The sequence below is a fragment of the Pseudozyma flocculosa genome, assembly GCF_000417875.1.
Source record: "Pseudozyma flocculosa PF-1 unplaced genomic scaffold scaffold00011, whole genome shotgun sequence".
Lineage (NCBI taxonomy): Eukaryota > Fungi > Basidiomycota > Ustilaginomycetes > Ustilaginales > Ustilaginaceae > Pseudozyma > Pseudozyma flocculosa.
Genome location: NW_006920879.1, coordinates 438,585 through 462,983, shown reverse-complemented (window position 1 = coordinate 462,983; position 24,399 = coordinate 438,585). Strand labels below are relative to the sequence as shown.

Genomic DNA, 24,399 nt, shown 5'->3' with positions numbered 1-24,399 from the left:
GGGTCTTCCCCCGCTCGATCCGCGCCACATCCTCGACCGGCGGCCTCCCTCGGTCGAAGCTCGCTAGCCCGGCAGGCGTCCCAGCGATTGGTCTTGTAGGTAGTCGCCCTATGCACGTCAGACCGTCGAATCGAACAAGTCGAGGCTGTCAGCTGGGCAAGCCCTAATCGGTTCGCAGCGTACGCAGCGCGCAAGGGACGCAAGACTCACAATGGCGACGAGATCGTTGCCCTTGGCCTTGCGGAGGTAGTAGGCCAGCGTGTCGCTGTCGGCATCCGGCAACACGTCGGCGAGTTTGCTGAGCGCCTCCTGGAAGCCCGGATCGTTGGCTGCGCTAGGATCAGGGCTGCTGGGCGCCATGCCCCGCATCTTCTCCCGCACCGTGCCGTATGAGAATGAGCTTCGGACGGCGGACATGGCGCTGTCCCTGCTGCCGAGTAGCGAGGCCGATGAGCCAGAGCGCCCGTTCTTGGGACGCTGGGTCGGCTCGTTCCATCCGCGCTGCTCGAACTCGGGCGAGGAAACCATCGGCGAGGAACCGCCTATGCTGCTGCCATCGTGCGAGGGGCGAGCAGACGGGTTGGCAGAGGCACGGCCGGCATCGTTCGAGTTGCTCCTTCCGATACTGCTGAAGAATCCCTGACCGGAGACGGAACCAGGAGCGCGAGGTCCCATTGGCGAGGGTCGGGAGCCGGTCGGCGATGCAAGGGTACCGGCAGAAAGCTGTTGTTCGCTGACGGTCGCGAGCCTGCTTGCGCTGGCGCTCTCGCCGAGCCCTGACGCTCGTCCATACGAACCCAGGTCGGGACTGCTCAGTTCGGCTGTGTCCATGCTCCTGCGCTCTCCAGTTGCCTGTATCGGGGCCGAGATCGTCTTGCCTTTGGTCTTGTGGCCCCGCGGACCCCCCACCGCCCCAGCGATCGAGGCTAGACCGCCCTGGGCCAGGCTCGATACCGAGCCGCCGGGAGCGCGTCGGCTGCCCTTGCGGCCCAGGCTGCTAAAGAAGCTGCCGCCGGCGACCGAGCGAGAGTTGCCGCCGCTGCTCGTCGACGATGTCATCCCACCAGCCTTGCCCGTGCCCTGGGTCGCGGCGACTTCGTGATGAAGCGAAATGGGCTGACTGATCGAGGAGGTGGAAAAGTTGCCGCTAGACGTCGAGTTTGATCGTTGATCCACCAAAGAGGGGTAAGGGAGATTGGCCGGCACCCGGCTCGGCGGAGACTCTGGCATCGTCGGCAGCAAAGAAACGATCTCCTTGGCCTTGCCGCCATCGCCTCGCATCGGGAATGTCAGGTCCGAGCGCACCGAAGCCGCATAGGACCCTTCGTTGCGCGGGTGGCCGCGTCGGGCGTCGTGCTCATCTGCAACGGCGGAGGTGTCTTGCGACTGTCGGCCCAGCTCTGCCAGAGGGATGGTGAGGGATATGCAAAGAGTCTGATCAATCTTCCGGCCATTTCGACGCCCACACCCCGATCGACGTGAATCGACTCACGCTGCCGCATTGCCGGACGTTGGACCGCATCCATCCATCGCTCGAGCCCAGTCTGCAGCGTCAGAAGGTCATTGGTGAATTGGGCGTACAGCTTGGCGCGCTCCCAGGCTGCGGCCTTCCTCCTGCCTGTGACCGTGGTGCTGGCAAACGACTTGGGAAACGGTACCGTCTTACCGTATATCTCGATCCTGGTGATGGGCCACGGGTCTGGGGCCCGAGCCTCTTCTCGAACGGCGCTCTGCAAGCTGCGAGAAGCAGCCGCATCCGGAAGTTGCTTCTCTCCGTACGGTGAGGCCAGTTCCAAGTCAGAGTCGCCGACCGTTGCCCGGCCTGTCGCAGTGCCGAACCCGGCGCCGCTGACGGTGCGCAGACGGCCATCGTCGAAGCGCGAAGATACAGGCGGTCTTGGCGTCTGCAGATCCTGGTCGGTCCGCGCTGCGTCCAAGGCGGCGGCACGGTCGAGCTCGCCTTGGCCAGCAGCGCCGTAGATCGTGTTGGATGAGTCGTCGGCACTCCCGAAGCTCAGGTCCTGCATGGCCGAGGAGACGGCAGCGGTGAGCTCTTCCATGCCGCCCGAGCCCTGCGAAGCGGCGGATGCGAAATCGTCGCCGCCCAGAAGGGGTTCGCCGCTGACGGCGTCTTCGTAAGACGTCCGGCTTCCCGCGTTGGCTGCGTCTTGGAATTGGCCGTCCAGATCCGGCTCAGAGCCGTGCGAGTAGTCCGATGGCGCCGAAAAGTCGGATCTCGTCGAAGTCCGCGACAGTGGCACTGCTTCCTTGGCCGACAGCCTCCTTGGGTCCCGCGACGGGCGGTCGACCGAGTCCGTGCTTTTCCGGGGTAGCGCTTCCTCTTGCCGCGTTCCCGTCCGCTTTGAAGACGGCCTTGCTTCGGTCGGTGCCGACTCTCTCAGCGGCGACGAGGTCGAGGGTCCTGCTGCGGCCTCGCTCTGCTGCCGACGTAGCCTAGCCCTCTCTCGTGCTTCTTTGAGCGTCCTGGGCCTTGATCCGTCGCCAGAGTCTCCGGCGAGGAGCTCGCGCTCAAGTCTGGCCTGCTCTTCGGCATTCATGTCCGAGTCTCTGCTGTCTGGTCGCGTGGCCGCGTCGCGGCGAGCCGGAGTGGGAGATCCATCCCGTTTCACGATGCGCGGCGACTTCGACGGGTCCTCGGTGACAACCTGCAGAGCTTCACCCCGGATCGGCGGCTTCGCGCTGGAGTCCTGGGAAGGGTGGAGTTGGAGCTCCTCACCGGCGCGTAAAGAGCCACGAGCTGAAGCGCTGTCGTGCGAGTTTGCGCCACCGGTACCGCGCTTCTCCGGCGAGCTCTGAAGGCTGGAGGTGATACCAAGGCCGTCGCGAAGCTCGGTGTTCTCGGTGCTGGCCCTACCATGTCGGCGGTGGTCGGAAGAGCGTCGTATCTCGGAGCTGCTCCGTCTCAGGGGGATCTGCGAGCTGTGCAGGGCCAGCGACGGTCGCCGGGATGCCGCCCTCGAAGCGGCACGGTCTGCATCGTCGAGCAAGGGCGACGCCCAGCTATTGGTAGGTAGCCCTGCCTGCGGACTTGTGGTTGTGTTGGTGCCCGCTGTGGCGGTGCCGAGGCTGGGCGTGACGAGCTCCTCATCCCGGTTGAAGCTGCTCGTCCGCTGCGGAACTGGTGGTGAGGCGAGGCCGCTGTCCCTGCTGGCATCGAGCGAGCTGCCCATGCTCGTGTCGCGGCGAGAGCCGCCAAGGTGCAAGAAGCTGCTTTCGCTGGGGCGGCGCGAATCGCCTGCCGTCGATGCGTCTGGCTCTGTGAGGGATAGCGTTGGGCGAGCATAGTCCGAGTCGCCCGACCGTGTTGGCCCGAGGTCGGCGCGCGGCCGCCGACTGTCCTCGCCGACGGCATCGTCGTCGTCGTAGTGCGACCCTTCGCTATCGCTGTCGCCCTCATCGTACCGCACGTCCCGGTCATGAGACAGGGCGCCGCCGGAGTACGCCCGCCAAGCAGATGCATCGCCCCCTTGGGCAGCGTTGTAGGCAGGCCGGACGTTTTTCAGCATCTCTGCATCGAACCCCGCGACCGAGGCTCGCTTGCTGCCGACGACCGGCTCCGCATCTCGCGTCGGAGCTGCCGCCGTCCAATCCGATGGCGACGGAGGTGCGAATGCCGCTCGGGGCGCACTGGCGCCGACATCAAAGCCGGTGGAGCGGGTGGCCTGTTCCGCTGGTCTGGCAGGCAGTGGCGGGGGTTTGCCCGGATTCGCCGACGTGGAAGACGCGCCGAGGCCCTGCTCTCTCGTCGAGTTGACTGCAGACACAACGCCTGGACTGACGCCATACGACGTGCTGGCCCCTGCCGAGTTTGCAGTCGAGCTGGGGGAGCGCGAGTAGAGATCGAGCAGGCTGCCGTTGGAGAGCACAGAGCTGCCCGCGGCCGAGGCGAACGAAGTGCCGAGGCGTGAGCTGGTCGGATCTGCTGGAGGTAGTGCGAGGTAGGGTGCCACAGATAGAGTTCGGCAGCGTCGAGGGGCGAGGTGGCGAGGCGGCAAAAAGTGGGGAGTCAGCGGTTGCTTGGGCGTGTCGTCGCCAGCCAGGACCGCCGCGGCACCTCTCACCGTTACCGCTGTCTCTGTAAGTGGCTTCATCGCCGAGACGCTTGATTGGCCGCGACATGCTGGCCTATCAGTGAGTCTCTGACGAGCTCGAGCCGTTCGTGTTTAGAGAGCCAAAGCTGGGGATGACAAGCTGGAGGTGCGATGCAAACGGTTGGTTGCGGACGGAGCTGTTGCCGTTGGGGATCGATCAATGGGTCGGCGGCTCTGTGCCCTCGGGCTCTCCGCGCTGCGCCCCTGTTGCTGCTTGGACTGGCGAATCCAGAGGTGGGTGTAGTAGGGTGAGCCGACCTTTGTCTTGCCACTGGTCCGAGACAGTCGATGTGTGGGCGTCTTTGGGTTGGTCTTGGCTGTGATGAGCTGGAGATGGTCAGGTCTGAGGGGCTGGCCGGCGCCGCCGAGACCCGGATAACTAGCGGGGGAGACGTGCGCTGGGGCCGAAGACTTGGCCTGAGCGCCCGGCTGCGTGCCGACGCGCTGCAGGGCCTAGCCTGCCTGGCAGGCCGACATATCGATGGGCCGCCCGCCGCCCCACCCACTTTGGCCGCCGGTTGTAGCTCCCTCACCACCGCCACCACCGCCAGCTAACACGCTTCGCCCGCAAATCAGCGCCGTCACCGCCCTCAGCAGGGTGTCGTGCACGCAGCGCCATCATCAGCGCCATCATCAGAAGGCCTCGCTTCCCAACCTCCCGTCGTAGATCGCCCGTGTACGTAAGACGGCTGAAGGTCTCCTTAGGCATCCCTGGCACTAGCGTCGTCGCACCGCGCAAGTACGACTCGCCGAGAGGCATTGGCAAGACTTGCGCACGTCGCTCGCCCTTCAGCCGTCGAATCACCACGCTTCCACCATGCCACCTGGTCAGAGCAAAGCGGCCGACTTCTTCGACATTGAGTCGCTCGGCCTGGGACTCTCGCACGCCGGTCGCAAGTCGGCAGAGTACCTTTCTCGAACCGCTTCGAGCTCTGGCAATCCCCACGATGGCGGCCCTACTTCCGCATCCGATATCGCCGCCTCGCTCCTCGAGACCTTCCGGGCCATTCTGGATGAGGTCGATAGCTATGTCGGTCTATACGAGGGCAGGCTGAAGCTCGAGGAAGACTACATGCGGAACCTCAAGCAGCTCGTGGACAGGCAGAGGGAGCTCGATGTCCGCGTGGATGCCAAGATGGTCAGCGCCACCGGCCTGCTGCCGGACACCATGCCCGGCCTGCGGCAAAGCTGGAGGGAGCTGCGAGACAACGACCTGCGCGAGCTCGATGCTCGGGCCCACGCCATCGAGACCATCAAGCAGGCCGTCCTGACGCCGCTGCTGGCCTTTCGCGACTCGCAGGAGCGCATCCGCAAACGGGTCAAGGAGGACTTGCGCACCAGCCTCGCGCACTACGACGATATGCGCAACATCCACCTGCCGAGGGTCCGGAGGGCGTACGAAAAGAAGGCCGAAGAGGTTGAGCAGCTCCAGACGCAGCAAAAGGCCGTCGAGGAGCAGAGGGCGCTGCTCGCGACCAGAACAAAGGACCGCGAAGCCGGCGGCAGCTCTCCAGGTGCGCGCGTGTCGTCGCCCGAGCCCGAGGCAGAGGGAAGCACCGCACACCGGCGTTCCCGAAGCATGCGTAGACGGCATTCTCGCGCTGCATCCTCGAGCTCGACTCAGTCCCAGGGGCCCGCCCACAAAGATGCGCCGAGTGCCGATGAGCTCTCCTCGCCTGTCTCATCGCCCAGGCCCAGGCCCACGGCCGCGCCGCTCTCTACCTCGCTGCCACCGCCCGGGAATACGAGCGAGTCCCTGCCCAGCCCCAACCTCGAGCGCAACCGGCCGAACTTCTTCGAAGCTCTCAAGAGCCGCGAAGGCTGGGAGGCCGCGCGCAAAGAGGCACCAAAGAAGATTGGAGCTCTACTGAGTAGGATGCGCGAAGGCCGCGAGCCAGGTGCAGCGGCATCCGGCGCAAGTCAGAACGTCGGCCAGGGCGACGGAGGTGGACCGGGAGGCGGGCCTGGCAGCAACGCCATTGCAGGCCTGGGCGCCACTGTCGGCGATACGCTTCGCAACGGCCTGGGCGGCGGCACTGGGTCCATGCGAGCCAACCAAAGCATCGCCCTGAAGCTCGTCAAGGCGAAGCGAGAGGTCGACGAGCTCGACAAGGGCTATCGAAAGGCTATCTTCGACATCGAGACGTCAAGGCTGCGCAGGTCCAAGACGATCAAGGCCGCCGTCACCTCGGTCATCGAGTGCCGCAACGAGCTAGCGCACACGGCGCAAGCAGTCTGGATGCAGTCGGAGCGGAGCATGGTGGCCCTCTACTCGCAGGGCGTCGGCCTGCACGAGCACGGCGTTGAATCCGTGCAGCTCTGCCTCAAAGACCTCGACCGGGAGCTGGCAGAGCTGGAGCGGAATCTGCCGAATGCGCAGGACCTCAACGATCAGAGGGTGACCTACGTCAACTAGTGAGTTGCAGTGCCCGCCTGTCGACTGCGTTTGTGCCCAAGACCACCCGCTAACGCCGCTTCTCTCCCCACCCGCCTTTCCTGCTGCGAACAGCTGGCATGGGGAGCTCAAGAATCTTCTCTTTGGCACGCCCCTGACCGACTACCCTCTCACCGTGCCCTATCGCCTCAGCGACACCGTCGCACCGCCGCTGATCGTCACCAAGTGCATCGCGTTCATCGAGACCCACGCGCTCGAACAGGAAGGCATCTACCGGACGTCGGCGAAGCAGTCGAGCGTGAAGGCGCTCAAGCTCGCCATCGAAAAGGATGAGCTCGGTTTCCAGTTTGATCCAGAGCGAGACGAGGCATCGGCCGTCGCCGGCACGTTCAAGGACTACCTGCGCCAGCTACCGGAGCCCGTCATGGCTATACCCTGGCCGGACCGCATCAAGTACACACACGATAGGGACGAGCACATCCGAACAGGGTTCGCGATGCTGAAGGGGCGGCTGCGAAGGCTGTGAGTGTGCAGCGTTGGAGTTTGCGCCAGACCTTGCTCGATGCTGGCCGCAAAGTCTCGTTCCGTCCGCTGAAAACAGAACTCGTCTCCCTTGCGCCGCCCCCGCAGTCCGCCGATCCACCAAGTCACGCTCAAGGTGATCGTCTTCCACCTGGCCAAAGTCGCCGAGCACTCCGCATCCAACAAGATGACGTCTGCCAACCTCTCGGTCGTCTTTTCCCCGTGCCTCCTGTCCGAGGCGGACCACGAGACGACTAGTGTGGCTGCAGCCATGGTGAGCGAGCTGCCGGGGCTGTTGTTGTCTTTTGCAACGAGGTCCTGATCACTGATGCCGTCAGCTCTGCTTCTCTTTTCCCTCGCCTCGTCTCAGGAGGAGGACAAGCTGCTCGAGGACATGATTCTGTACTGCAAGGAGATTTTCGATCTCAAGACCGCCGGCGCTCCGATCCTACCGCCAGTCCCTTCCTCGGGCGGCAACGAGCTGTCGCGAGCGAGCCTGGGTGCGGCGGATGCGGCCTTTGCTGCAAGCTCCTCGACGTCGCTCGCTGCGCCGGCCGCCACGGCTGTCGCGGGGCCACAGGATCCACCCGCGCTGCCTGGGGCTGCAGACCTCAAGCGCAGCAATGCCATCGTGCCGCCCGGTATCGGTGCAAGCGTCGTCGAGCAGGACGAGACCATGCTCCAGCCCAAGCAGGCCGCACCTCGCACGCCAGAGAGATCCAAGTCGAACTCCTCGCTAAAGAGCCTCAGCCCGCGACAGAACTCGGTCGCGGCCTCGATCAAGGCTTTCGAGGCAAAGACTCCGCCGCCTACATTGCCCCGCCTCAACACCTCGTCGGTCCGTAGAAAAGGCGGCGTCGGTGGCGATATAGCAACCGCCAAGATCAGCAGCGCCGGTCCTTGCTCGACTCGGAACCTCGACACCGCCGATACGGTCCCTCGAGCCGGCACCGACCCGGCGCAGCCGACTCCGGCAGGAGCAGCCGAGGCGGTGACTGCCTCGCCCGCCGCGCTCTCTGGCGAAGCCGGACAGACCTACCTCGCAGCCAGCTCGGCGCTCTCGGCCTCGCCCGTCGCGGCTCACCTCGTCAGCGAGGGCGGAGGGTCGGAGTCCAACCACCTGCTGACGCCGGGCAAGCTGACGCCGTCGAGCCTGAGGTCGCCGCTCGAGTACGTCATCGACTCTGCCCAGGCCTCGCAGGGACACGAATCAGTCGCGAGCTCGGCGGATCACGCGGCAAACGGTGCAGCTCCATCTCCTGTCGCAGCACCAGCGCCGGCTTCGACCGCCGAAGGCGAGGAGACCATCGATGCAGCGACGACGACGAACGCTCCCCATCCGGCCCCCGTCCATCTCTGAGTGCCGTGGCCGTGACCAGGACAATTTCCCTCGAACATTTGTTGGGACCAGGCACCGTCGCACGGTCTGTCTCGTATCTATCTGCCTCTGTTTTCTTGACATGCATTTTGGACGTGCCCGTTTCGCCTTTTCTCGATGGTGGTCTGAGCTACGGCGCGGCGATCGCTGGACGGGAGGAGGATGATGGGGCGTGCATAGCGGCTTTCATCGCGGGTGGAAGCGATTGGCCGAGCTGCGGGCCTGCATTTCAGAGCCCGTTGCGCGTCCTGTTGCTAGAAGCGGAACGGGACCAGCTCGATGCGTTCTGGACAGCCCGATGCAACCAGGCCGATGGTGCGGGCCTTGCGACATCATCGCCCCCTGTTGCTGCAACATCGGCACCGGTATGCGCCTCATGACAAAAAGAAGAGCAGCAACAGCCACAACAGCGGTGGAGAGGGACTGTATCTGTTCGTCGTCAGCATAAGCTTAACATTTCGGCGGCGTTGATGAAGGGGAATAGCGGGGAGCAAGGTTGCAGAGTACAGGGAGGGGCTGGGCCAGAACGACAGCGGGGGTATCCGGCGGAGCTGGATCGGTTCATAGCGAGGAACACAGCGTTCCAAAGGGGGAGAGTAGAGATCCGGCCACATCGACGATGTCGGAGGTGCGATGGTGGAGGGTGGTCGAAGCTGCTCTTGAAGCGCTACTCGGTGAAGACGAGGCTGCCGCGCTTGGCGAATCTGTACGAGAGTCGAAGAGGGGCGAGACAAGAGAGGTCAGCCGACGAGGAAGACGAGAACCACAAGGGCGGCGTCTCAGTGGTCCACGCACTTGTCTAGGAGCACGCCGACGTCGCGCAGGACGAAGGCGAGGATGACTTTGGCGAAAAAGTCGCTCGACCGGCGCAGCCGCGCCTCGATGCCGGCCCGGAGCTCGGTCGGCAGAGCCGAGTAGACGTTACTGTTGTGCGAAGGCGTCGGGAGCGCGTCGGCCATCTCGGCGGCACTGACGGTACCCTGGGCGCGCAGCAGGCAGATAAGGTGGGTGTCTGCGTCACGCATTTTCATTCGAGCAGAAAGGATACTGCAGGTCAACACGCGGATCCGTCCCGACAAACATGGCCACGGACAACACTCACCGAGGACCTGGGCACGAGCGAAAAGACGAGCCAGACCTTCGACGTAGATGACCGGCGAGTCGAGGCTGTGTTAGGAAAGAAGCGCGCGGGGTTAGAGCCGGGAGTTTAACGTCCCGGGCGAGACTGGTGGGCCGACCTCCTATCGCATGCATGCCGCCATACTCACCTCTTGCCGTTGGTCATGCGATCCAGCGAGCGGGTCAACTTGGACCCGAACACGCCAGAGAATGTCTGCGGGCGAAGGAGGTGCAGTCGAACGGCCGTCAGTGCCCCTGCCGAGTCGACAGCTACGACGGCGACCAGAACCGCGAAAAAGACTCACTGATGCCTTTTTGCCCGTCACGGTCTCGAGGAAGCCGAGCTTCTTTGCAAGGCTGTTTTGGGCTTCAATCATGAGCGCGTCGAGCTCGTCGAGGTGCTTGGCAAACTTGGACCCGTTGGAGGTCTCGAGACCAAGTCCGCTGCCCGGCGGCCTCAGCAGCTGCTCCCCACCCTTTGCGACCGCCTCGAGGCCGGTGGAGACGAGCTCCATCGCTCGCACCTTGCTCTCAATCGAGACGAGCCGTGCGCCCTGCTGCAGCCAGAGGCCCTTTGGCACGTAGAGCCGCTGCGTGACGTAGCCGCCTTCGCCGATGCTTCGTAGCAGCATGCGCATTACGTGGAAAGGCCGCAAAACGGGTTGCAACGGCACCGAGGGCGTCGACGACGGGTCTGGCAGCTTGCTGGCGAGCCCAAGCCAGGGGAACAGGCTGACGCCGCTGCTCCCCGTCGCATAAGAAGGCGTGCCAGACGCGAGCGAGGGAAGACCTGACGGGAAAACGTCGCGGAGGGCGGCACACGCCTGGCCGTGACCATCGCTGCCTTGGACCTGGTTAGTCGGCGCGATGACCGCCGCCTGCTGCAGAGCGGCTGCTGTGTCTGAAGCCTTCCGCAGCGTCGGCGGAGGGGCGGCCGCGGTCGTGCTTGGTGCAGAGGCGGGACCTACGAGCTCATTCTCTTGCCCGTTGGAGACACCTTCGACCAGTCCGGCCGAGAGATTGCGAGTCAGCTTGGGCACCGGCGGAGCGAGGTCCGCACTGGCGTTGGCAGCCAGGAATGCGGCGGGAATCGACGGCCGCCGTGAACCTGGTTGGGAGATCGCCCGCTGGCGGCTGTATGGCAGCTGCGAGGAGGCAACGGGACCATCGAGGCCGGAGGCGACACCACTCGGTATCGCATCGGCTCGCTCCGCCGAGTAGGTGCGGGCCATCGCGTCGGAACGCAACGGCACAGGCAGGGCGGGCACCTGCGGAACGGCCTGCTTTCGTCTCTGGCTGATTGTGCCAGTCGACGTCGTCGAGCTGACCAGCGCTTCGGTGTCCGCTGCTGTTGGTGGCAGGCGCTTTGAAACAAGTGTAGTCGCCCGCGGGCGATTGATGAGCTTCGGATGCGGAGTTGACGTCGACGCGTCGCCCAGCGTTGGGATTGTTGCATTCGGTGGCGAATCTGCGGAGCTGGGTCGTCCCTGCAGCGCGGGCCGAGTTGTGTCGGCCCTGCTCGCCGTATCACGGATGGCGCGCAAGGAGGGCATCGACCCCTTGGCCCTCAAGGCCGGCTGGCTGCGAGAAGGGTTGAGGGACGTCGTCCGGTCTCCGAGATGCGTCTGGAAGGTGCGGAGCCGCTCCTCTGTGCCCGAGGAGCCGATGCCGGACAATGATGGGGGCTTGGTATCGCGTCCGCCAGAGGCCGCATCCTCACTCTCGTCGATGCTGGTCCGTGCGTCTGCAGCGTCGAAGAAGGGCGTTGCTGGGGTCGGGGGCCGGCGAGACTCCTCGTCCAGACCCAGTGACCGTGGGCTGTCTTTTGGCCTCGACCGGAAGCTCGATCCAACGTTGCCCTTGGTCCGCGTGCTGTGGTACGAGCTGTCAGAGTCGGACCTTGCATGGCCCGTCATCTGGTCAACGTCTCGCGACGTCGCTGGCGCGGTAGTGTACGGATCTAGGAGGATCTCTTGAGAATCTTGGGTGTCCGAGCCGGGCTCCTGCCGCACCGTCGTCTGGATAGATATTTGCGGCGTGGAGCCGGATGGTGCCTGCGCCGCATCAAACTCGCCCTGTTCATCAGCCACTGAAATGGCGCCTCTGCTACTCTGGCCTGACCTGCTGGTTCCGTCGGCACCCGTAGCCGAAATCTCGCCGGACGGGCCGCTCAGGAACCTGTCCATCGTCGAGGTATCGTGGCGCTCTGCGATTGGCGTCATGGACAGGAAGCTCTGGTCGCCGTCTCGTTCCAGGTCCGACCGTTGCCCCGGTCGCAGCCGTCCCTCGTCCCATTCCGTCTCGTCGCGGACGGGGATCGCCTCGTCTCTGGATTGGTCGTAGCTGTTGTCTTCCTCGGTGAACTCGCCAGCTTCCTCGGGCGCGCAGATCAACGAGAGGAGCCTGATGCGATCCGCGTAGGTGTCGTGCTGAGGCAGCGATGTCGGCGGTAAAGAGGGGGCAGGGCAATCGGGTCAGAATGCTGTGGCGGCGGGCGACAACGCCAGCCGTGTGTCCGGGATCCAAACTCACGATGACGCGGAGCCGCCGCCGCTCTTCTTCGCGGCTTGGCCGGCTCTTCCTCCCGTGCTTTGGCGCTATCCGTGCCATCACCTCGTCAAGCAGGCGCACCGCCTGCCGATAGGCTGCAATCGCCTCGGCTACCTGATTTGCGCTGTCCAGTTGCACCGCGCTCTGGGCTTTCTGCAGCGCGATCGTGAGCACGTTCTTGCTGCTGAGCGGCGCGCCGTTGGCATTGTAGAGGGCTTCCGGGCTGCTGCCGGGGACGGCGCCCATGGCAACGATGGCAGCGTCAGAGAGGCTGCCCACTGGCGGACTCGCCGGCCGTGGCTTCGACGTGGCTGCAGCTGAGCCCGTATCGCTATGGATACCGTTGGAGATGCCGGTCCGCTGGCTTGCTGTCCACAGCGCCTCTGATCCTGACGAGGACGAAGTCTGCTGATGTCGATGCCGTTGGTACAGCGAGGCGGACGGCTTAGCCTGTGTTGCCTGCTGCGACAGCGTCGGGGATGTGTACGCCTCCGATGGTGGAGACATGTCCCCAGCATCCCGCCCAGGCGCACTCGAGCGAGTCGAGTAACGCGAGCCGTCCGAAGCCGTCTGCTTGCTAAAGCGGTTGTGAAACTTGTCCTGCCCCGAGGTTCTCGAGACCGCCCGACCTGAATCGACGGCTTGTGCATTGCTACTGCTGCGAGCGTGACCAGCTTCGTGCTCGCCGCCGCCTGCGTATGTGCCGATCCCCTGGTATCCGGAGGAACTGTGTTGCGAGGAGTGGCCTGACCGGCCAGGGCCGGCGTCACCGTTCGTCGGAGCCATGTCATATCTGAAAGGTTCGCTCTGGGTCGCGCTTCCCTGGTCAGCTGCGGTCGCCGCATTCGAGGCCGGGGGCATTCCTGCATCGTCTGCGAAGCCAGATTCGATGCCAAGACCCGCGAGCGAAGAGGCGCCCGCTCGGTTCTGCGCCATTTCTCTGTACGACGAGGAGGGCAGCCGAGGACGGCCTGATCCGTTGTTGTCCGGCTCGGCGCGGCTCGCCCACGCCTCTTGCCTGTCTGCGTGGGATGTCAAGCCCTGGTTGCTTGCCGCAAAGTCCTGCAGCGGGGCACCGACGCCTTCTCGCGCTGATCCCAACGAGTCGCGCCCGACACTGCTGATGGAGAGACCTTCGCTCTTCTTGTACTGCAGGCGGCCAAGCCGCCCTCCTCGTGAAACAGGTGCTCCGTTGGCGGCCCGGCTGGCGGACGGTGCCATGTCTAGAGCGTTGGCCAGCGAAGAGGGGCGGGACGATGTCCCCGACTGCGACGTGTTTCCGTGGCCGGAATCGTGTTCCGGAATCGTCGGGCTTTCCTCGGAGCCTTCGGGGTGCACGCCGTGGTTGGCGCCCGACGGAGGTTCAGCAGGCTCGACGGTCCTCCGGTTCTCGCTGCGGAAGCCAAATGCACTGCCGAGGCCGTGGCCCTCCCGTCGATCTGTAGTGGTGTCACCAAATTCGTCAAGCTTCTGCCGAGAGCTTTTAGGGCGGAGGAACCTGCTCGCCAGACTTTGCCGGATCGGCGGTTCATTCGAGGGCTGACCCTGGGTAGCACCCTGCGCGGCCGAGATTGACTTGGGTGCGGGTCCGCCTCCGGCAGTGTCGTCTGCGTAGCCCGCCTTTGTCCCCTCCGCCCCCCGAGATTCGGGCCTGTCAGACGACCTGCCGCTCATGAAGTTGCCGATCCGCGAAAAGGAGGAGTTGGTGGAACCAGACGCGTGCGACGCTGCCGCGCTGCTGGGTGGGAAGGGTTCCCCGGTGTTGGTCTTGTCCGGAGATGACAAGACGTTTCGGGTGCCCTCAAGGATGGTTCGACGGGTCGACCTCGTCGCTGGGGATGGCAGCTTGGGAGATTGCCTGATCCTTCGCCTGGTCGATGCTGTCTCGCCGCCGCTGTCATCACCGCCGTCATCGCCGTCATCGTAGCCAATGTGGGGCGAAGGACGGGAGCCGGCCGTACGCGGGCTGACGGAGCGTTCGAGGGAGTTGGGCGGGTTGCTCAACATCTCTGGTGGTGGGGCAAGGGGTGAGGCGGGCCCGTCGTCGAGGGAGAGGAAAGAGCGACCTGCGGGCCCCGCGGGCGCTCCATGCACGTTGCTGGGCTGCGACATGGCCGTAGCCCGCGTGGGCGAAAGGTGCGATCCTCTACGACGCGGCCGGCGGCTGCTGTTTGCGGCGCGTCCTTCTGATGGTTCTGCCTCGATGCCGTAGCAGGACGTCTGCCGAGCCAGATGGCTGATATGTTAGCTACTCTGTTGGGAAGACGCTGCTTCAACCATCCAGGGTGGTTCGCTGGTATCGTGGGTGTGTGTGACGGTGCGAGTCTGGAGAGGCAAGGCTACAGTCGGTGCCGGGGTAGCACCGAGGCTTCGAGGTTGGTGACGAGAAGGCAGCGACGACTAGGCGGCGGCGATTAGCGAGGCGAGCTGTAGGTAGGGTGGCGATCCGTGTCGGACGCCGTGGGCGAATAACTACTGGCAATCGTCGTGGTGGAATCGAGCGGGCATTGGGCGATCGACCCAGGTCTGCGGCCTCGGGCTGGACCGTGTAGGCCGGTGCGAGTTTCGTTGATGGTAGCTGTACGCCTGTCGTGACTCGTTGAGGGATGATGTCGTCCTGTTCGTGTGTGTGTGCGGCTGTGAGGCTGGAGATGGCCTGCTTGTGGCTGGACTGGCCTGGCAAAGGTTGAGCGACGGCCGACGAGTCGAAAGGGCGATATAGATTCGTTGCGGGGTCGTTGCAATATGTCCAGACGAGGTCGGAAGACTCTCGAGAGGGACTGGATGGACGGCTGGGAAGGGACGATGGAGGTAAGGCACCGAGGGCAGGTAGGATGGAGGACGAGGCCGTCAGAAGCCGTCCAAAGCAAGGCCAAAGGCCAAAAGGCAACTCTGAGGCCGGCCACGCCGAAAAGGTGCACCGAGCGCACGCCCGGCCTGAGAGCGTTCGAGGCAGGCCGCAGGCCAGAGGCGGCGCGGGGCCGGCCGCTCCCCCCCAGCCAGGCCACAGGGTTGGACAGAGAAGCGCGTGCTCGGCCTGGCCTGGCCTGGCCTGGCTGCCTCTCTCTCTCTCTCTGTCTCCCGCCTGCCTGCCAGGCTGCGTTGCGTGGCCCGCTCGCGCTGCCAGCTGCCAGCTGCCGCCTTTCCCCCGCCGTCCGCCGCCCCGCCGCCCCGCCGCCGGCTGGCCCGGGCAGAAGTGGAGAAGCAAGAATTCCGGTCGCCTTTCGGGCAAGCACGCTTTTCCTCCCGACCAACACTCAACACCGCGCTTTGCCTCCGCCGCCACCCCATCCCTCGTCTGCCCATCACACTCACCGTTCGTAGCCATCTGCTGCTCGGACAACGCAGCCACACCCTCAGCTATCGCCATCGCCATCGCCATCGCCATCGCCATCGCCTCTCGACCTCAACTTCATCTTCCGGCGCTGTGGCGACTCGCCAACCTCGGCTCACATCATGTCGGCCTCTCTCGTGCCCGCAACGGGCTATTCTGAACCCGCAAAGGACCTGCTCGCCACAAAACTTCAGCAGATCAGCGTTCAGAGCAAGCACCATTCTCCATCGCCGCACTCTGCATCTACCCAAGCCAAAGACGCCACCTCTGCACCCGCACCGCCCTCTTCGTCCTCCTCGCCGACCCCCTCGACATCCCATCCCAGCTCCACGCACGGTATCGCCACCGTCTCGCTGCACGACGCATCCTTCGTCGTACCCACGAAACGCATCGTCTCCCAGGCGTCGCTCGAGCGCTTCAAGAACTCGTCCACCTTTGCAGAGATCCTCAGCTTCATCGAGTCGTGCAACTCGTCCGTCGTCGGCAAGACACTCGAGGACCAGCTGCACACGTCGCAAGCCACCTCGGCCGTCCTCGAGATCCTCGCACAGGTCCGCCGCCTGTTGCAGCAGACGCCGGCCGACCACTCCAGCTCGTCTTCCCGCTTCGGCAACCCGGCCTTCAGAACCTTTTACGCCAAGATCAAGAGTGAAAACGACCGCCTCCACCGCCTCATCCCCGAGCTTAGTGACGACGCGGCACGCGCGGCCCGCGATGAGCTGGGCTTCTACTTCCAGGAGAGTTGGGGCAACGAGAAGCGCATCGACTACGGAAGCGGCATGGAGCTCAACTTCGCCTGCTGGCTGTGAGTCGGGCTCTTCTGACGCCGTTCTGTTGCCGACGGGGTTGCTCACGTCGATCCTTCTCCTGATGTGTCCATACAGGTTGTGCCTCTGCAAGCTGCAGGTCTTTGACTTGACCTCGGACGGCCCGGCCATCGTCCTTAAGGTCTTCTGGACGTACATCCAGGTGATGCGCGAGGTTCAGTCGACCTACTGGCTCGAGCCCGCGGGCAGCCACGGCGTTTGGGGCCTCGACGACTACCACTTCCTGCCCTTTTTGTGGGGAGCGGGCCAGCTGAGCAGTGAGTAGCAGACGGACCCACCGTCCTTGTGGTCTGCAGCGTTTGAGCTCGACAAGCTGGCTGATGCTGAACTCGACCCGCCCTCGCCGCGTCGGCCGGACCCCTGCAGACCACAAATACCTTCGACCCAAGTCGATTCACGATGCTGAGGTGACGGACGAGTTCGCGAGCAAGTTTATGTATCTGGCGTGCATCCAATTCATCAACTCGGTGAGTGGCCTTCTGGAAGTGAGAGGCCTCGACTAGCTCGGGACCGTAAGCTGAGGGTGGCTGTCCCCGCTTGTCGCCGCATCATGCGGCCGCGTGACAGGTCAAGACCGAGTCGCTACGGTGGCACTCGCCCATGCTCGACGACATCTCGAGCGTCAAGACGTGGTCCAAGGTCAACGAAGGCATGATCAAGATGTATCGCGCAGAAGTGCTGCTGAAGCTGCCTATCGCGCAGCACATCTTTTTCGGGTCGCTGCTGAGCTATCCCAGGGCCGGCCAGGGTGAAGAGGACGACGAAGCGGCCGAGGAGGACGAGCACGGACACATCCACGCCGTCGGGCAACCAAAGGGCCATGCGCACGGAGCGGGCGAGGGGCAGGCGGCCGGCTGGGGAGATTGCTGCGGCATCCCCATCCCAAGTGTGTTTGCAGCGGCCGAGGAGGACAAGAAGAAGCGGCAGGCCGGCAGCGCAGTGGTCCAAGGCCAGAAGCCATTTGGCTCAAATGTACGCAGGATCCCGTTTGACTGAATCCTGGAGCCGTTGCAGCCGCAGAACGACGGCGTCCCGGAGCGAATGGCGAGCTGTGTGTAGGCTGTGATGGCCTTGGTCAAAGCGGGGTGCTGTTCTAGGGGCTGGAGTGGAACTGCATGCCATCACCTGGCCGAGGTTCTGTCTGGCGCGGACGACGCCCAAGAGAGAGAGACGCGGGCGCAGGCGCGGGCGCAGGCGGCTGGATCTGTTGTGGTGAGGACCCTGATTCCGGCTGGCTGGCCGGCCTTTTGCCGTCACGATCCATTCTTGATTCTCTGCACGGTTGAGCCCTACACAACAGCCTTCTTCTTCGTCGTCACCGCCACCACCCTCCTCACCGCAAACCTATCATCCCCATCGACCATTGACCACCCTCTCTGTATCGGGAGACCCGTCAACGTGCGCCGCGCAGCTGCTAGGAAACGCGTCGCTGTTTCGGGAGACTGCCCGACGCCCGCGCCGCTCGGCTCACCTGTCCTTCGGACGTGCCGAAGTACTCTGAAGAGCTGGCGTAGCGGTCGGCTCTCCCGCACTTGGATCCCGCATCTCGCCAAGACCAGAGGTCCTGCGGATCGCTCCCCCGTCCTGGCTTCCTCACTGGCCCGGCCGTAGAGGCCAGTGGCGTCCGCCAAAATGTCGTCCTTCTCCCATCACCGTCCCAGCGGCTCTTCGCAGCCCTACACCCAACCGGACCCCATCATCATCGACGACGACGACGACGACATCGTCTTCACCGGCATTTCCCACTCTCCCCCCACAGCCCACTCTGCAGCTGCTCCCTTGCCCACGAGCGGGCCGTCCGTGACCCTACCACATTCTTCCCGAGACCGCCGCGACATCCAGGCGTCGGGCGCCCTGGCCGATGCCACGGCCAACGTCCACCTCGAACCACAGGCAATACGTGGCAACGGCACAGTCGCACCCTCGCAGTCTATATCCCCTGCCATGATAGGCGGAGCGGCGAGCAAAGGATCGACCGCCCCTACCGCCACGTACGGCACCGAGAGCAGCTCAAGCTCCTCCGACAGCTCGCGCTCGCTTTCACCCCGCGAGAGGTACCCCACGGGTCTGGTCTACGATGTACTGATGATGCTCCACGCCAACCCGGTCGAGATCGACCATCCCGAGGACCCGATCCGCATTCACAAGATCTTCAGCCTGCTGCAACAGCACGGATGCGTCGCCAGGATGAAGCGCATCCCCACAAGGGAAGTGCTCAAGGACGAGGTCATGCTCATCCACGAGGCCGGCATCTGGGACGGCCTCGAGCGAAGCGCAGGTGAGCACGGGAGACTCTTCTGAAACCTCAGCGGGTCGTGTTTGGGCTCGATGCGCCGACCGGGGGATGAAGCTGATCCCGCTCCTGCCCCGCTCCACTGCCCGCCACCGTCAGAATTCGGACGGGACGAGCTCGCAGAACAGACGAACCTGCTGGAGCGCCTCGACTCGTTGTACGTCAACGAGCATTCCGCGCTCGCCGCCAGGATTTCTTGCGGAGGCGCGATCGAGCTGTGCGACGCCATCGCATCCGGTCGCATCCACAACGGCTTTGCCATCATCCGACCGCCGGGCCATCACGCCGAGCCGACAAAGAGCATGGGCTTCTGCTTCTACAATAACGTCGCCGTGGCCACGAGGTTCCTGCAGCAGAAGTATCGCGAGGGCGAGAAGAGGGTCAAGAAGGTTCTCATCCTCGACTGGGACGTGCACCACGGCAACGGCACGCAAAAGGCGTTCGAGGACGACGCCGACGTGCTCTACATCTCCCTGCACCGGTACGAGGACGGTGTCTTCTACCCGGGAGGAACCTACGGCGGTGCCGAGAGTGTGGGGTCTGGGGCGGGAACGGGAAGGAGCGTCAACATTCCGTGGCCCTGCGCCGGCATGGGCGACGGCGACTACCTGCACGCGTTTGACCAGGTCGTCATGCCCATCGCACGAGAGTTTGGACCGGACTTTGTCATCATCTCGGCGGGCTTCGACGCTGCAGAGGGCGACAGCATCGGCCTCAACCTCGTCACGCCCGTGGGATATGCCCTGATGACGCATGCGCTGGCCAGCCTGGCGGAAGGACGCTTGGCCGTGATTCTGGAGGTGAGTCTGAGAGCGAGCCGGCATCGCTGCAGCGGCTGCCGCTGCTCATCGACGCGCTCATGTCGGTCTGACAGGACGGTCCCTCTGCATCCTCTGCTGCCGGCATCAGGGCGGATATAATCCGGACGCCATCGCCCAATCTGCGCTCGAGGTGACCAAGATCATCCTGCGCGAGCCGCCGCCCCGACCCAAGCAGCAAAGGTCGGTGACTCAGGTGCAGCAGAAGGCGGCCGAGGCGGTGCGTGGCGTGGTGACGATCCAGTCGAGATTCTGGAGCAGCCTCAAGCCGGCGCCAATGTACGTCGACGATGCGGCGGGGATGCCGAGGCTGCCGCTCTCGGACCTGCTGCGCGCCCACCGAGCCTACGAGCTGCACAAGCGCTACCAGTTCTACGAGATCCCGATCGAGGAAAAGATCCACAACAACGAGAGGGGCCAGGCGCTGGCGTCCGAGGACGTCATGAAAAAGGAGACAGTCGTTTTGTTCGCGCACGACATGGGCAACATTCGCGCCGATCCGCCCGCGCTCAACACGACGTGCCAGCGCGAGCTGGCGTACATTGTCGACTCGAGCACCAAGGTGCTCGACTGGGCCTACAGCAAGGGGTACGGCATCATCGACGTCAATGTGCTCCAGCAGCTGCCGGACGAGTCGGTGCCGGCGTACCGGTACAATCCGAAGGCGGCCAAGAACAGCCCGGACCACGTCCTCTACGGCGACGTTTCCAGGCTCATCACCTACCTCTACGACAACCTGATCCAGCTGAGCGAGGCCAAGAACCTCATCCTCATCGGCCACGGCCTGGCGACGATGGGCATCAAGGACCTCATCATTGATCGGCCCCAGGTCCGACGCCAGACGGCGGCCGTGATCATGGTCCTCGGCCTCCAGACGATCCCGCAGATGAGCCCGGGCGACACGCTCCTGAGGAAGTGGTACTGGCAGCGCAGCAAGGTCATCACGCCGGGCCTCCACGCCATCTGGCTGGACCCGGACGGTCCGGCAAAGAGGATGGGGAGGGTCGAAGCATCTCGTGAGTCCTCGTTCTCGTTGCTGCGCAGCATCCTTGCCCCTCTCTTCGCTGTAAACATCGTCGGCTGATCGAGCACATTGCTGGTCGTTCCTCTGGGTTCCGCTTCATCACAGCCGAAAACAAGGCGGTCAAGGTCCTCTCGGCCAGCTTCGACGACATTGCCACCTTTGTCGAGGCGCGGCTGCGCAAACACGTCAAGTCGCGCAACGACGACCTCGACGTCTAGGAGGCGTGACAAGAGACCCCGCCCCTGGCCCCTCTTTCGTCTCGTCTTCCGAACCAGCACTACCATCTCACACGCCAAAGTGCGTGCACGCAGCGTCCGAGCACGACGGACTCTGCGCAGCCACGCCACTTAGCCACGCTCTCCTCTGCCATACCGAGATGGCATGTGCCCATCTGCCGGCACAAAACAAGAGCAGACACGGCCATAAGCGCAGCCAGGCCACCAGACCCGAAGACCAGCAAAGGTGCCTGACCATTTCAGCCAGAATGACGGCGCACACGAAAGGGAAGAGACAGAGAGGGAGCGAAAGAGAAATCGACGATTGCACCAATTACTCGATCGATCGACCGAACGGGCTGGGAGGTGAGGCTGACGCGGAAATGACTGTGCTTGGTCCGGCTGAGGGACCGATATGCTAGAGAGAGAGACGAGGGCCATGGTAACGAGCGTGTGCGGTTGGGAGGACGAGGAGGGGGGCGTGTGACTGGGAGCAAATGCGAAAGGGGATGTCTTGAAGAAATTGGGGGCGGCCCTCTGCGACCACAGAGGCCGCTTCTGGCGAATGCGAATGGCGGCTAGAGGAGCGTAGAATGAGCGTGGGGTCGCGACGACGGCGGCGGCGGCGGCGGCGGTGGCGACGACGAACAGATAGATGGATGTATCGACAGGTATGCGGCAAGAGCAAAACGACTATGCAGATGGTGTGTACCGTCCAGGCGAGGACGGGAGTGGACAATGAGTGGCGAGGGCGGGGATCAGTCGATGTCGGCCAGCGAACCGCTCTGCGGTGCCGCCGCCCTCGAAGCCGCCTTAGACCGCCTTCGACGATGTCGCATCGGCAGATTGCGCGGAGCGTCGAGAGAAAGCTCGACGGGCGAAGACACATTTTGCAGAGCCGACACCTCGTCGTCGCCGCGGTCGCCATCCTCGCCAGAGTAGGTGACTCGCTTGGCCAGACCGGTCGGCATCGCCATCCTCCTGTCGAGGGCGCCAGACACGGTGCTGGATGGCGTCGTGCCGTCGCCAAAGTTGCCGTGGTACAGGCTGCCGGGTTGGCCCGAGTCCTTGTTCCCGCTGGGGCTCACCATCTCGCGCCAGACAATGATGCCGACGATCGTGCCGACCAAGATCGTCAGCGAGATAACGGTGAGGACGATGAGCTTCCTCTTGCCAACCGCCATGGTCTCGTGCCAGGCCTTTGAGCCCTCCTCCATCTTCTGCGTGTGGGCCGTCTTTTGAGCGACCGAAAATCGGCGCCAGAACTTGGCTCCCTGGCCCTGCGCGTCCCACTCGAAGCCTGCGCCTCCGGCACCCAGGAACTGCGACTTGCGACTGTGGTCGGGCTTTTCAGTGTCGTCTTCGAAGCCTTTGACGCGAGGGACGGGATCCGCAGGAGGAGGTGGCTGGGCTCGCGGCGGTCCGCCGTTGCCGCCGAGGAAGGCCATGCTTCGTCGGAACAGGCTCTGGCGCTTGCCGGCGGGCGCGCCGCCCGGCGGTCCATGCTGGCCAGCTGGACCCTGAGAGCCCGGACCAGGCGCTCCGTTGAAGAAGGCCATGCTCCTTCTGAAGATCGACTGACGTTTTTGAGGGCCAGGAGAGTCCGAGAAGCCCGGGCCCATGTTCCTCTGCTGAGGAGGCTGCGGCCCGCCAGCAAAGCCGTTGGGACCCATCGGGCCGGCCGGGCCTGTCGGTTGAGGCCCTCGCATCGGACCAGGCCCAGGCGGCGGTCCTCGCATAGGTCCCGGTCCGGGCGAAGGGCCACGCATCGGCATGGGCCCATGACCAGGCGAGGGCGGGCCCTGGCCATTGGCGTAGCGCACCGGCCCACCGGAAGGCGAGAGCATCTGCTGTTGCGGGTGAGGACCGGGCTGCGGCCCACGCTGGAGCACGTTTGGAGGCACATTGGGTGGAGCCATAGGTTGCGGTGAAGGGCCACGGGGCATCGAACCGGGCGGACCGTACGGGCTCGGCGGGGCCATGCCTGGCGAGGGCATCCGTCCATTGGGCGGCATGCCCCCTTGTGCTCCACGCGGAAATGGCCCTGCGGGACCTGGCGCAAATCCTGGCGATCGAGGCGGTGCCATCGGAGAAGGTGCTCGCCCGCCGTGCTGCGGAGGCGGAGGGTTGTGAGGATTGTCGAACGGGTTCGTTGGGCCTGCAGAGCGAGGCGGAGACGGCCCGCTGAAGTTCCCAGGCGCAGGCGCAACGCCTTGGCCGTGGGTCGCTCCCTGAAAGTAGTCGCCCTGCTGTGGATGGCCCGGCGGCGGTGCATTCGGGGTCACTAGGCCGAGCTGTCGAGTGAGCTCCGTCTTGGGGCTGATCGGGCGGCGATTCTGCGAGTCAGAGGTGTTGGCATTGGCGGGCTGCTGAAGTCGCTGCTGTCCCGGCGCCCCACTTGAGTCGAGCGAGTCGTGGCCAGCCCCAAAGTTGATCGTGCTTCCATGGCGAGAGGTGTTGTCGCCGTAGTCGCTAGTGCTGGGGATCCTGCGCTGTCTCTCTGAGTCGGTACCATAGCTGGAATCGAGCGTCTGCTGTGGGGGGGCTGGAGGGATGCTGCCGCCGTTCTTGGCGCTCTTGAGGCCCATCAACTTCAAACTCGGAGGGTTCTGCGAAGCGTTGTCCGGGGGCCTCTGTCCGACGGCCGCAGCTCGCTCCGACCAGCTACCTCGCTCAGCCGAAGCAGATCGGGAACTCTGCTGGTCGGCGAAGCGATTGTCTGTTTGCTGAACGGGGGCGGAACGCGGAGGAGGGCGGTGGCCGTCTTCGCTGTCGGAGTCGGAGCCGGAGGCGTTGTCGTCGAGCATGCCCATGCCAAGACCCCATGCGCCCGAGTCTCGGTCGGGTGCCGGGCCGTCCTGCGGCCGGTCGCGCGTCTTTGTGCCTTGGGCGAAGGCGATGCTCTTGCGCTGGGGCGGGTTCTGGCCGTTGGCCTCGTGCACGTTGGCGGCCTTTCCCTGGAGACGCATCCTGCTGGCCTTTCTGGCGAGTTCGCGTCGACGGGGATCTGAGCTCTCGAGGTCCTTTGGATCGTAGAGATACTTGTCGTAGATGCTGACGACTCGCGAGTCTCGACCGCGAAACTGCTGGGAGGGCGTGTTTTGGGTGTGCGTGGGGCCAGCTGGGGGTTGCATCCTCAGCGAGAGCCTGGCAGGGTCGGGCCGAAAGGAAAAGTGCGACGGTGACGGGGCTGAGGCAATGGTATGTGAAGGGGGGCAAGCAGTGGGTTTGCGGTGCCAACGAGCAAGAGATTGCGCCGGGTGAGAGCAAGTCGGGTGGGGCGCGATCGGGCAACGACGATGGCTGGCCTATTGTCGATGGCAGGCTGGATGGTTGGACGCTGAGACCGCGGATCTTTTTGACAAGGCAACCAGTGCTCGTTGATGGACAGTCTGAAAGGACCGTGGCCGGAGGTTGACGGTGCGGCAGCACAGGTGAGTAGCAATGGCAACGGGACCCGCTCGTGATGATGGTGGGGGCGCGCTTGCAGATGGGCAGTTGGGCCGGGAACTGGCTCGGTACGGGCTAGGCTGAGGTTGCTGACGGATGTGCGCAGGTCAGAGATCGCAAGAGAGGGTGAGCCGAGAGCAAGAGTTTGGGTTCCGAGCAAGGAGAGCAGGAGGGTTTGGGGGAATAGACACGGAGAAGAGAACGTTGGAGGGGGCGAGGTATTGGCGTGGCGAGGGGAGGAGGGAAGGATAGGGTAAGGGACGGAAGGGGCCGATGCGGGAAGGGATGGTGAAAGGAGCGGGGGTCAACGGCGACGACGAGTTGCACAGGGAGCGGTGAGAGATGGAGAGAGCGAGAGAGGA

At 64.4% G+C, this 24,399-nt stretch overlaps 6 protein-coding genes across 6 annotated transcripts; 3 read left to right on the top strand and 3 right to left on the bottom strand.

Moving 5' to 3' along the window:
* Positions 1–63: 63 nt before the first annotated feature.
* PFL1_03629 (uncharacterized protein) lies at positions 64–4,140 on the bottom strand (the record flags this gene model as incomplete). The annotated part of the gene is made up of 4 exons (XM_007881148.1): positions 64–108; positions 211–1,400; positions 1,493–3,943; positions 4,083–4,140. 4 exons carry the CDS (start codon positions 4,138–4,140, stop codon positions 64–66), a joined length of 3,744 nt encoding a protein of 1,247 aa, XP_007879339.1.
* A 789-nt stretch (positions 4,141–4,929) lies between these two features.
* On the top strand, positions 4,930–8,389 carry PFL1_03628 (uncharacterized protein; the record flags this gene model as incomplete). Its single annotated transcript, XM_007881147.1, has 4 exons — positions 4,930–6,527; positions 6,622–7,029; positions 7,138–7,303; positions 7,400–8,389. 4 exons carry the CDS (start codon positions 4,930–4,932, stop codon positions 8,387–8,389), a joined length of 3,162 nt encoding a protein of 1,053 aa, XP_007879338.1.
* Positions 8,390–9,074: 685 nt separating this feature from the next.
* Positions 9,075–14,188, bottom strand: PFL1_03627 (uncharacterized protein; the record flags this gene model as incomplete). The annotated part of the gene is made up of 6 exons (XM_007881146.1): positions 9,075–9,111; positions 9,203–9,419; positions 9,510–9,574; positions 9,676–9,740; positions 9,832–11,955; positions 12,059–14,188. The coding sequence occupies 6 exons, from the start codon at positions 14,186–14,188 to the stop codon at positions 9,075–9,077; spliced, it is 4,638 nt and encodes a 1,545-aa protein (XP_007879337.1).
* Positions 14,189–15,532: 1,344 nt separating this feature from the next.
* PFL1_03626 (uncharacterized protein) lies at positions 15,533–17,233 on the top strand (the record flags this gene model as incomplete). Its single annotated transcript, XM_007881145.1, has 4 exons — positions 15,533–16,215; positions 16,295–16,494; positions 16,604–16,704; positions 16,805–17,233. The coding sequence occupies 4 exons, from the start codon at positions 15,533–15,535 to the stop codon at positions 17,231–17,233; spliced, it is 1,413 nt and encodes a 470-aa protein (XP_007879336.1).
* Positions 17,234–17,869: 636 nt separating this feature from the next.
* Positions 17,870–20,590, top strand: PFL1_03625 (uncharacterized protein; the record flags this gene model as incomplete). Its single annotated transcript, XM_007881144.1, has 4 exons — positions 17,870–18,515; positions 18,630–19,330; positions 19,440–20,364; positions 20,478–20,590. 4 exons carry the CDS (start codon positions 17,870–17,872, stop codon positions 20,588–20,590), a joined length of 2,385 nt encoding a protein of 794 aa, XP_007879335.1.
* Positions 20,591–21,345: 755 nt separating this feature from the next.
* PFL1_03624 (uncharacterized protein) lies at positions 21,346–23,721 on the bottom strand (the record flags this gene model as incomplete). Its single annotated transcript, XM_007881143.1, has 1 exon — positions 21,346–23,721. One exon carries the CDS (start codon positions 23,719–23,721, stop codon positions 21,346–21,348), a length of 2,376 nt encoding a protein of 791 aa, XP_007879334.1.
* Between the last annotated feature and the right edge of the window lie 678 nt (positions 23,722–24,399).